General features: G+C 39.9%; 1 protein-coding gene across 6 annotated transcripts in view; it reads left to right on the plus strand.

Moving 5' to 3' along the window:
• Positions 1-12,576, plus strand: part of EPC2 (enhancer of polycomb homolog 2) — a 41,753-nt gene that overhangs the window by 17,060 nt on the left and 12,117 nt on the right. For all 6 annotated transcript variants that reach the window (XM_040562124.1, XM_040562129.1, XM_040562127.1 and 3 more), the window contains 7 exons: positions 5,348-5,493; positions 6,852-7,058; positions 7,811-7,959; positions 8,223-8,355; positions 10,241-10,432; positions 10,760-10,849; positions 12,407-12,552. In XM_040562124.1, the coding sequence (XP_040418058.1) occupies positions 5,348-5,493; positions 6,852-7,058; positions 7,811-7,959; positions 8,223-8,355; positions 10,241-10,432; positions 10,760-10,849; positions 12,407-12,552 (1,063 nt within the window). The remainder of the gene's footprint in view (positions 1-5,347; positions 5,494-6,851; positions 7,059-7,810; positions 7,960-8,222; positions 8,356-10,240; positions 10,433-10,759; positions 10,850-12,406; positions 12,553-12,576) is intronic.

Consider the following 12,576-nt stretch of genomic DNA (forward strand, 5'->3'; position numbering starts at 1 on the left):
TGTCCTCTGCGACATGTCGTTCTAGGGGCTTGTCTGGGGACTTGGACTTCCCCTAGAGTTCGTCTCTGCAGCAAAACCTTCGGTGCAGTTATTGCAGTGGCTTGTTGGCCTTTATGGTGAAGCACAAGTTCGGTACTGAGTTTTTGAGAAGGTTTTCTTATCACTGACTCATGGTTTTGTTTCTTAGTCATATTGGAAAGGCTACTGACAGGGGTGTGCTAAAGCATCATGAACAGCAAGTGCACTCCTCTCGCTGCTTTGGGGTTTTGTGCAAGCAGTAGTGATGTTATCCAGCTTCATCTTTCCAGACAGCAGTGAGCATCTGTTCGGCCCTTTTTTTAGTTGCCTCAACAGCAGGCTGTTGATCTCCACGTAGATCTGAGCAGATAAAGCATTTTATGTTTGCGTGCCGCCTTCTTTTTGGAGATGCAACTGAACTTGAAGTTAGGCAAAGATACTTAAACCCAAACCCTGCTGTATGTTGAAGGTCCTTGCATCATTTCTCAGTAGCGTGGTGAAGTCTCCTTTTTTTCCCCATATGCTTACAAATTAAGGAGACTTTTGGAAATAACATGCTCAAGGTTCTCCCCGGTATACTAGAGATCATACCGGTAATGTGAGAAGCGAGCTAAAGGAATTTAAGTATTTCTCTTTTTAATAATAGAAGGAAAACCTGCAAAGCGAGGCAGGTTGACTAAACTGAAATAAAGCTGCTAAATAAGGGAAGTGTTTTATTGTTTGGGCGGTGCCAGAAACACTGTAAATGCTGTTAACAAATCTGTTCAAAAGTGTTAAAGATACTGTGTCAAACTGTACTTTGTATTGTTAGGATTCACAGCCTTTCTGGACAAAATTACAGAAGGTATTTGAGCTGAAAATAAGCATCAGCTAGTGCTTGAGGATAACTTTTCCCACATAGTCTGGTTGTGGTAGGTGTGATACAAAGCTGCTTTATGCTACGGTAACTGCTGCGAAATTCTGTTCTAATGCTAAAAGCACAAAGAGCAACAACACTTGCTGTTGTGGTGTGAGTTATATCAACTGCCAGACGCCAAGAGGCTGTACTGTATTCCATACTTGGGGTTATTACGAACAAATAACAAGTAAATCATTTTGCAGCCCATCCGGTAGCTGAAGATTTTAGTCGTCACTAGTATAATTCTTTCATTTCTACCCCTAGCTCGAAGTAGAGAAAAGTAAGGCATGAAATTCCTGAACTGGCCTGGATCCTAGGCATTCGTGGAGCTGGGAGGCGCTAGGGCGGGTGGCTTTGAACTGAACATGAAACAAAACTCTTGAACTATTCTAATTATGCCAGTGTGATTGAATCTTCCCTGGATGTTTGTAGTTTTAGTAGCATGGAGATGCATTTTAAATTGCTAATAAGCAACAGAGAGAGTTGTATCTATCCTAGAATTAAAGCCGAGTATGTTTAAGAAATCTGGTGCTGCTAACGGCAATAGGAAGAGCAAAAAATATTTTGTTAACATATGTAAATGTGCTTGGTGTATGTGTGTATGTGCACATGACTAGAAATGCTGTATGGAAAATACATCTGTCATAGTCCAACGGATCTGACTGGATATGGGTGTGCAAATTAATATCTTCATGAGCTGGAAGTCTTGTCAGTTTTCTAAACGAAATTCAGTAGCGGGCAGGCTTCTGTATCATGGAACTTGTGTTGCGTTTAGGGTTGGATTGGTTCAAACCCCAGTGTGACAGGAAGGCCCACATGATCATTTGAAGTGGTGTCGAGTAGAAGAGAAGACACGCTGACCATTTTCAAGCTGGCATGCAGTAACTTAACAGATGCATTTGCGGTGGCTGTGGTCAGTTCAGGATTTGAAGTTGGGGCTTGACCTCTACGTGATCGTGAAAGTGATCCAAAAAATCCTGGCATAAAAGTATGTTTGGGCTTACTTTCTGATGGGTCAGGCTACTCAATCCGCGTGTCCCTTCCCCAGATTTTCTCTGTAAGGGTAAAACTAAAACCGATTGTAAGGGGGCGTGAGAAAACAGAATGGAGGGGGACCTTCGCATGTAAATTAATATTTTAATAATTTAAAAAAAGAAGTGGTGGTGGGGGAGCAATACTACCTACGATAAAGAATTATTCCACTTTTTTAGAGGCTGCTGTAACAGGACCTGTTCAGACTGTGGCCATGTAAAGTGGGTATTTGCATGATAGCTACCTGGCAGAGGTGTTCTGGTGCAGGTGGGGAGTGTTAGAAGCCCTGGTCCGGTCAGGTGCCACAGCCTTGCCGTTGAGGAGGTGTTTTGCTGCTTTGTTAACTACTTTGGATATAATTACCATGACCTGTGCTAACCCACAACAAATGATTTGATGCCATCAGAATAAACACAGCCTGCTCTGTTCTTACTGCCAGCACCCTCCTGGTGGAAGTTGTGCTCTCAGCTGAGCCAGCTCGGGGAAGTGAGCTGGCAGAAAGCCTATCGGGTTTTTGGTGGCCGTCTGGATCTATCAGCTTGCTGTCTTGGCTCATCGTGGGACTGCTGGTGCCAGCACAAGGAAGGTGGAGCAATGTGTAGCTCACTGGAGAGGCAAGGCTCGTGGAAGTGCTTGTTTGAGTGGTAACTCACCTAGGTCAGCTTAAAATGAGTGTTGAACCACAGCCTTAATTAAGTAAATTCAGTTAGATAATTTTGTTATGTTAAACCCTATTTCGTGTAACTTAACTTCAAAGCAAATTCCATTTCCGTAGGTTAGTATAAACTCAGTACTTAGGGGAGCTCGTGTAAACAAAAGCAAATCCCTCTGCGAAAGGTATAGCCGGCAAGAGTGGTTACAGTGGCAGAGGATGTAAGGTAGGATGGTAGTTTTGCAACAGCAATTAGCAAGCCAGCAAGTTTCGAACACTTACACGAGGTGAGGTTTAGCGATAGGATCACCGAAGCACCTTTTTTCAGCACCCTGCAGAAACGTGCAGCGTGGAAGAGCACAGAAGCATTAGAGCAGGAAAACTCGATCCATCCAGTCAGCCCCACAAACTACCAGGAGGAAGGGAGGTAGAAAGTCTGCTTTGAGCGCGTGAACCAGGAGGAAGTCTGCATTTCGTGAGACTTGCAGGCTTCCAGGAGGTAGCTGAGGTTTTGTGGCCTGCAGTGAACCAGGAGGTGGAATGCAAGTGGCGTTTCCATTGCTTCAACACCGTTAACCTGCTGTTCTTGTGCTTGCAGTGCTTCTCATGCTACTCGCAAGGCAGAGAGCATTGCTAGGAGGTATAAAAAGCAGGACGTGTGTGTCATGGGCTTACTACTGCTCTGACAGTACCTGGGTGCTTTTGTAGAGGAGAATGAGACTGGTTTTATTCGATGTAACTTGCTTCTGACAAGTGCATACTGGATACCTTCTATCTTCTGTGTCTTGTCACTTTGATTATGTCAAAATATTCTCGTTGAGTTGAAATTCAGGGCGTAGGGGTTTTGGTTTTTAAGGATTACAGTTTTTTTCCTGTTTTTCAGCACTTTATTTTTTTTAATCCATAAAGTCTCAATAATGACTGCTAATATAGCTGAGGTTTTATCAGCAAATAACTTATTTAGGAAGTTAAGTTGATTTGATGCGTTATTTAGGCACGGGGTTCAGAGGTTTCTTAACGCGGCTTTACAGAGCTCTGCTTTTAAAGAATGAATACTGTGGGTCAGTTCGATTTCAAAGCTGTAGTTTTCTCCCGCTGAAGCTACAGGACCCGAGTGCCGTAAGCCGTAGTGCGAGTCTGATACACGGCTGCCGATGTTCAGGGGGAGAACTGGGTGTCACGTACCCGGGGGCAGTGGGACGTGTCTGAACAGAATCTGCACGGCAACTTTATCGAGTTATAGTATTAATGATTCCATGCAATACACAGTCAGACCGCGGTTGTAGTATTAGTTTCTTCTTGAAATCTATTTTTAGACCATGTTTACAGTGTGTGTTTAGCCGGTGAAGCCTTCTGAGTAAGTGTTGTTCTCAGAATTAGTACAGTGAAGCACCGCCTCTTCTGGGAGGTAGCAGTTGACAGCTGAAAATGGGAAGGGATCGTGTCCCAGCACTTCTCAGTTGTATCTGGCTCTGTGAGTGCCTCTCATCAGTTTCCATGCAAAGCCAAATAGATTGTTTTACACGCTGCCAGTGGTAAAAGCTAATACATTGCATTGGAATACAGGCAGAGTGGTCTTGGGCTGGCCTGAGGTGTGGGAGGAATGTGTTGCTTACTTCATTGTAACTGACTGTCCAGGCCAGGTGCTTTAAATGTTTGCTTTAAATGGTTTTTTAGCATCATTCTTTTGATTCTGGTGTTTCCTGGGTCCCCTCAAAGTGCACCAGGAAGCTTGGTAGCAGAGTTGTTCTCTAAGTTGACGCTCGGATGCAGCCATGACTTAAGGACATAGAGATAAGATAGCGCTTTGGTTTGCGGTCCAGTACAAATAGAGTATATTTCGACAAGCCTTCACTGCTGTTAGTGCAGTAATTATTTGAAGTGTTGGAGTTAGCGTTTCACCCTTTGTAGTTTTATACGAAACATCAATTGCACCTAATAAGAGTTGTTGTTGTATAGGATTTTCTCATACTTCGTGTAAACAAAATTTCTATGTTATCTGAATGATGATTTCCTTCTGCTTTTCGTAGGACCAGAAACTTTGCCTAAGTATGGAGAATGACTAGGGCAATCTGTAATAAAGATAAGAGCTTTGCTGTAAAGTCAGGAACGTACTGTTTGAAGAGCGTGGAGAAAAGATTCAGGTTCTACATCTAGAGTTGAGTTGCTTTTGGAGAAAAAGTAACGTGTCTTCCAACAGGATTGGTCTAGCATTACTACAGTTTGTTACACAAATTGTATTTTTTTTATTTTAGCCTACTAAATATTTTAATAATTTAATTTAGTTGAGTTACTTAAAAACGGGCAACTGAAATTGTATTGGAATTTCCATTTAAGTACCTTTCTCTGAGTATGGGATTTGACTGAAAATTGTCTTAATTGTTAAGAATCTTATTGTGATATTATGGAGGAGCTGTATTGTAACAGCACAAAAAAGCACTTTTGCTTTTGTTGTGCAGGGAGATAGTAAAATTTGTATGCCCCTTTGGTAATTTTTGGAAGTAAAGCTTTTTTCCTATCACCCCTTCAAGCTGCATTAAAAGAAAATGAGCTTTCATTGATTTCCCCTCGTATAGGAAGCCAAAGACAAGAAACTTCTAAACACTGACTTAGTTCTATATGGGGACACTTCTTAGTGAAAAGAAGTGTCATGGCAGAGGTCTGCTGATTTTATGGATGGCTTTTGATTCCTGGTTGTCAGATGAGTGCTTTTGTATTCACTTATTTTGTGTGTGTTTTTGTTTCAGCCTTTAATCTGGACAATGAACAGCCAGACTACGATATGGACTCTGAGGATGAAACCTTACTGAACAGACTAAATCGGAAGATGGAAATCAAGCCACTGCAGTTTGAAATAATGATCGACAGACTTGAAAAAGCCAGTTCTAGTCAGGTATCTGCTGTGTTAAGAAATGGCTCAGCTATTTCTCGTTTCTGGTGGGGTGGTTCTGTTTTTCTGTTTGGTTGGTTTAGTTTGGTTTTTGTTTTTCAGTTCATTTTATTTCCTGCTAAGTTGGTAAGTATGTTTGTGCGAGTCTGCAGATGTACAGAAATTTCATTGCTGTCTCTTACTGCTAACTTAGGAAAATAGGTGGAGAGCAGGAGTATAGGTGAGTGGGTGCATGTGTGGTGGTGGGGGTTGGTGTTAAACTTTAATTCCTAATCATAATACATTACAATAAGACAACTTAAAAACCGTCTACTTTTACCTGCTTCAGCATGAAAGAAGCTGGTAGTGGTTGGTGGGTGTGCAGATTTGTCTGTAAATGTATATGAGAATCCAGATTATCTTCCTTTCACTTGGTACAGTGGGCATTGACTTCAGTTGAAGGTAAGAGACTTAGATGCACAGACAGTGAAGCAAAAGGTTTAAGACTGGGCCCTTGTGGTATAAACTGCAAAAATGCAAGAAAGGAAGTTGTTCTCCAGGTCAGACTCAGAGGCTGCTTTCCTTGCTTTCGGAGCAAGCACGTGTTGCCAGTTATGTTATCTGAAGGGTGCCAGTATTTTAGTCCTCAGTTCCTGAGCTGTTACAGGAGACCGTTGTGTGGAGAAGGGTCTTAAATCCAAAAAATTGCTCGGAAACTGCATCTGAAGGATCAGTTTCTGTCACGTAAGTTTGAAGTATGTGGAGTTATTTCTCAGGGAGTCAAAGAGCTCTTACACCAGAAAGTGTACGTTTAGGGGAACAAATAAAAGACCATATGTGTACATGAAGCATTATAATTGCTCCTTACAACATAGCCTCTCTTTTGAAGCTTTTGAAGGTGTGTAAGGAGAAATCCCTCTCTATATAAGAAATTTTCATGGGACTTCTGTAGTTTTTTCTACTTAACTTGAGGGATTGCAGCGTGTGGCTTCTTGTTCTGCTCTTGGGCTGCAGAAATTTTCAGCTGACTTTGACTAGGTCTTACCTGAGCTCTGTGATAGGAGAGGTAAGACAAAAAACAACTCCTCCAGGCTATTGGAGCTTGAGAAACAAATTAGTTTTTGTCAGTATGCCTGACATTCCTTCTAGACCTGTATGAAAAGTTTTGAGGGCTGACGATGCTGATCCAGAAAAGCTTGGGAACTAAGTTAGGAAGACCAACTGGTGGCTTAAGTACTTGGATTTAGGTCAATATTCTTTTCTTCTTTTCTCTCCTTTCCTGGAAAAGGGTAAAGTTTATTTAGAAAGTGTAGAAGACACGTGAAAGACTTTCTTCTTGCCCTGTTCCATCTCAATTGCACCTTCTGAATATTCTCTTTTAGCTTGTAACACTTCAGGAAGCTAAATTGCTGCTAAATGAGGATGACTACCTTATTAAGGCTGTATATGACTACTGGGTAAGAAAGCGTAAGAATTGCAGAGGACCATCTCTCATCCCTCAAATCAAACAAGAAAAGAGGGATGGCTCCACCAACAACGACCCTTATGTTGCCTTTCGGAGGAGAACTGAGAAGATGCAGACAAGAAAGGTAACGTCGTTTTAAATCCTGCACTGGTAGGAACCATTTGATTCCTTGCCGGCATATGGCAGGATCAGTCCTTCGCTATCCATGGTTAATTGACTTGATTGTTTGTCTGTATTAATAGTTGCAATACTCGATGGCCCACCTAAACTTCAAACCTGTTAAATGATGTAGTGAATTTCAGTCATTTCTAATCTATCAGTTTTCTATGTCAATTTACAATTTGTCCGTTTTCTAGAAAGCTGAAAATCAAAGGCTGATTGATAGGTTTGCAGACCTCTGTGGAAGAGAGGAAAACTCTTCCATTTACCACCTAGTAAACAATTCAGGTTTCGTATTTGTAGCATGTAGCATGAATTGATATGAATGGCAAAGACTGGAAAATGTTGAGTAATTAAAAAATCTGTACGTAAGTGCACGCAACCTCACAGTGTATAGAATCAAAGTGGAAAAAGCTTTAGGCACCAAGTCCTGAATTCCCTGTTCTGACTACCTACCAAACCAGTGGTAGTTTTCCTGAGTGGAGAAGGCATGGGGAAAATGAGTGAAGAGTTCTTCTTCAACTTAATCCTAAAACTTGATTTTCCTTTGCTTTTTGTGGCATCTACCAGCGAGGTTATGTGCTATGAAAAGTTTCTTCTGAATGTACTATTGATTCTCACTTGCAGCAGCAGTATGGTGGTTTTTTTCCAAAATTGTCGCTAGTTGTGCCTCACAGGTTTTTCTTTTGATGTGAAATTTCCTTAATCTTTCAATAGAATCGAAAGAACGATGAAGCGTCTTATGAGAAGATGTTGAAATTGAGAAGAGAGTTTAGCAGAGCCATAACAATTCTGGAGATGATTAAGAGAAGAGAAAAAACAAAACGCGAGCTATTGCATTTAACATTAGAAGTTGTAGAGAAAAGGTAAACTTTGAAATTATCTGTATAAAGTCATCTATAATGCTAAGGCCTTAATTTTCATTAAATAAGTTTGAAGACACCTCCTGTAATTTCTTTCTGTATGGATGCTAGCCTTCAGCAAACGTGTGGCTGAAGGCTTACATTGCTCTGTAGGGTTTAGAAGCTAAAACAGAAGGGTTTTATGCAGCCTGTTACTTGGTCTTCAGACCTTTCTCAGTGGAAATGCACTACTATATTTTTAATCACGTTTTTTTTTCTAATTGAAGGTACCATTTAGGTGATTATGGAGGTGAAATCCTCAATGAAGTGAAGCTTAACAGACCTGAAAAAGAGATGAGCACAACTCCATCCACTCTTCATAATGGAAATCATCACAAAGTTCAAGAATGTAAAATTAAGGTAACCTTTCTCCTGCTGCAAGTCAGTTGTTACCTGTTATTCTGGACACACCCTGTAGATGTATGCATTGGAAGACTGTCTAGCAATCTGTAATGCTCGTTTAATGTTTGTCCTCTTTCTCACATAAGTTTTAAAATTGGCCTGCGTCACCAAACAGCAGCATTGTAGTAGTCACTTTGTTTTTCACGGTTCTGTCCATTTCATTTTAAGATGATGTAAGCATGGATGCTTTACATGGGAATCAGGACCTCAAGACTGCGAGGGAGTTATTTTTCCTTTTCCCTCTGACAGGAGACTAGAGCACTGAATTTTTCTGGTAGCGTTGTCCATGAATACTGATTAGCAAAGAGTCTGATTGCTGGCTTACAGCAAGAATGCTCAAGGATTCCAGAAGCTATTCTAAATTGTTGAAGTGATTTTTGTAACATTTGCAGACAGAAGAAAATAACTGCTGTATCTTCTTGCAAGCGACAAAAAAAATGTTGCGAGCAACATTGGTTTTAAAACCATTTAATGGAATTTGTAATAGCAGTAGAGTTGTTATGGAGGCACGTACATTTCTCATTAGGAAGGTATTTATGCCATGTGGTTTGAGGGTGTAGCAACGCAGGAGCTATTCTTCAGTATTTTGGTTGTGTATTTTTTCTTTAAATTCTCTTGTGGACTGTGAAACAATTACTTAGCAGTCACCTTTTTCCTGCTACAGTGTCATCTTACATTTTAAATATGTAAGAATGTAGTAGATTATATGGGGGTTATATATTGTTTAATGATGGTAGGGCTTTTTTTAGCTTTCTTAGTTCACCGTAAGTAGAGAGCTTTGTTTAGTAGGTACAGAATACGTGAGCACACTGGGAATGAAATGAAGTACAGGAAGAACCTGCATGGAGACATGCTATATCACGTGTCTGTAGCAAACTACTGGATTCTTAGTGTTTCTGCTCACTTTTACGAGACTGTATTAGTTGTAAGCTTGTTTTCACTCGTGTCTGTGTGACTTGATGGCTGTTACTGTATAATCACACACATTTGGATCAAGATGTGTTTTTTGAGAGAGAATCTGGAACACAAGTTGTTATGAGTTGAGCACCTTTTGAAGTTTGTATTTAGCACCTGCGACACCCAGTGGTCACTGAATGTGATACAAGTCCCTCTCCTTGGTTCTCTTTTGTTCAGCCTTCTGTTTCTCATCTCCGGTTATGCGGCTGAGTTCCGTCACTGGAGTTAGTTTTAGTCAGCTATTGAAAAGTGGTAATTTGGGGAAAATTTAAACGCTTTAAAAACTTCAATGGCTTTTACTCTTTAATTGAAAATTTTGGAAGGAAAAATAATCTTTCTAATTTGAGAGCTTTGAAGTTTAAAAGCATTTTTGTTCAAGCGAACAGTTTAATATTACTGGAGTTGCTTGCTTCAGAGGACTTATGTCAGCAAAACCTTAAAAAAATAGTGTAAACACTAATAGCATTAAATCTTACAAAAGATGGGAACAATGCAAGAAACAGAAAACAAAACGTTTCTTGTGAATAGTTTTGAGCAGCTGAGAAAATTTTAAGTGATTGATGTAGGAAACTGAGGCTTAAGAAAATAATTGGAATAAGGTTTCCAATTACAATATACTGAGTGTACTTTAAAAAAAGGCAAGGAATCTTTTAACTTAGTCATGTAGCTTGAAAGCTTTCAGTTTATTAAAGACAATTAGAGGCAAGTTTTGGGGTTTTTCAGATCTTTTCAATAAATTTTGCATTGTGTGTCTGAAGTTGTCTGCAAATGCTGCGTGTTGAGAGGCTCTGCAAGATGAGCAGTAATGTTTTTCTAAAGCACAAGATGAAGAAACAAGATTAATTACTTCATTTGCTGAAATCTTGTGTGTGTTCTTCACAAACAGCATCCTCATCATTCATCTCTAAAGGAGGAGGTATCAGATGTTGTCCGTCAAAAGAAGAAGTATCTAAAGAAACCTAAAATAGAGTGTGTGGTAACTCCTCAACAGCCCTCTGCTGAGCCCTTGCCTGTTATCAACAAGAGTGATATTAAACAGTATGACTTCCACAGTTCAGACGAAGATGAGTTCCCACAGGTAATAATCTGTTACAAAATTTTAGCCTACAGAAAATGGAAAACTCAACTACCTGTAATTTGGACAGCGTAGTTCGAAATAGAAAATAACTGTTGGACGGCTGATTTATATGTAAGACAGTTGCATTTTGGTCTTTCCCTTTATGTTCTAAGCTGTTTCAGAGAAGATTGTATTTGTTATATAAATGTCAATTCATATTATATAAACTTGTATAGTATAAAACATATTTTTACTATATGAGCTAATTAGTTATATTAAATATTTTAATACATGCGTATTATTATATACATATGGCAGTTGGAAGAATGACTTTATTTTCTGGTTTAGGTACCCTCACCAATATCAGAAGCAGAAGAGGAAAATGATCCTGATGGACCTTGTGCTTTCAGGAGAAGAGCAGGATGCCAGTATTATGCTGTAAGCTATCTGCTGTTGGATGTAATGTGGTTTTTTAGCTTTGTCATTTTTGTTTTAGTGCTAATATAACAGTTCGTCTGTTTCCCACTTTCGCTATCAAAGCCTTGATGATTTGGTGAAACCAAAGAAAATAAGTGAGTTTTTCACAAGAATATTTCTCCTTGCCTATTCCAATTACCTAAAGGTAATGTAATGCACTGCCAGCAGCCCCGCTGAGCCATTGCCAAAAAGGAATGACTCCCCCCAGCTCCCTCACTTTTCCTAACACATCTCTTTTTCCAGCTCGTAAAGCTCATTAGCTGCTAGTTGTCTCAGTTCTCAGGCCTGCTGGGAGATTCTGCTGGGGCACCGGGTAAATTTTGATGTGAAAGTGGAGAGGTCTAACCTGTTAAGGGTTTTCTGTGGAATTAGGTCAAAACTTTATTTTGAAATCATTGCAGGCTTCTCTCTTGTGTAGAATTAATGCTTCCTTTTCCTTGTCTTCTGAGTTAACTTTTCCAAAAGTCAAGATGACTGAAATCTCACGTTTCAGTCATTTTCTGTTACTTTTCTATTGCTCTTTAGAAACAGGTTATTTAAGAGGCTTAATGTTAGGCTGCATTTTTAACTCCTGAAGCCATTTACATTTTGTTTATCTCTTTATGTAAATTGAACCTGTAGCACTTCTGTTGCTGTAGGTTTCACTTGATCATGAAAATTGATTATTTTAAAGAATATTTATGACTGTCACAAGTCATTTCAGACAGCACACAGCATTTTTGCTTGTAAAGATTATGCAGCTTTGAGTTTATAATAAAGAAAGTTTTCATGGAGTAATGAAACTACTCTAAGGTAAGTTGATTCAGCAAATACACTGTCAGGGTGTCAGGGTCTGGTAATTGAATGTTGTGTATTGAACAAAGACCGTGCAGATCAGCGTCCGTTACCCTTGGCAGTATGGGTTTCACAAGTAAGGCTAAACTGCAAATTTAGGATTCCCTTTTGAAAAACATCTACACATTTAAGTTCCACGTTGTCTGACTTGGGAATTGTTGTCACTGCTTTGTACAGCTGATTCAGGCCTGGGTATTTCTTTGGTCACAATAAGTACTAAAAGTATTCTTTTATAGGGTGATACTTAACGCTGGAGTTGTGCATATACTTTTAGGAGAACTTTTTCATTTTATATATATATTTTACCCTACTGACCCCTTACTAACAGGCTTAGATCAATTTGTGAAGGTTAGGTCACCAGCTGATTATAAAACATAGTCAAGATGCAGCCTTTCACGCAGGTAATCCATGGGCTACTGAGAGCCTGAAGAGGCTCTTACAGAGCTGTAACAGAGGCTGTAACAATGAAAGAATTGCTCCCTGCCCTTTATACCTTCTGACAAAATGTCAGATGAGCCGTTAGCAGATGGAGGTAGTGGGCCAGATGAACCCGTCTGAGTAGGACGGAATCCAGTGGTAACTCTGTGGATGTCTTCAGTATTTTTAATACTGTGTTGCACATTCTAAAATAGTTCAGTAACCTAACCACTGAGTGCAAAATTGCCTTTTCTTTGTTCTTTACAGCCTCGTTTGGACCAAATTAATTCTTCATATGAAAATTCAGAATTGGCAGAATTGGACAAACTGAGGTTCAGGCATTGCCTTACAACCCTTACAATTCCAAGAAGATGTATAGGATTTGCGAGAAGACGAGTTGGCAGGGGTGGAAGGTACAATTGCATTATTTTTACCTT

Source organism: Cygnus olor, chromosome 6 (genome assembly GCF_009769625.2).
Source record: "Cygnus olor isolate bCygOlo1 chromosome 6, bCygOlo1.pri.v2, whole genome shotgun sequence".
Lineage (NCBI taxonomy): Eukaryota > Metazoa > Chordata > Aves > Anseriformes > Anatidae > Cygnus > Cygnus olor.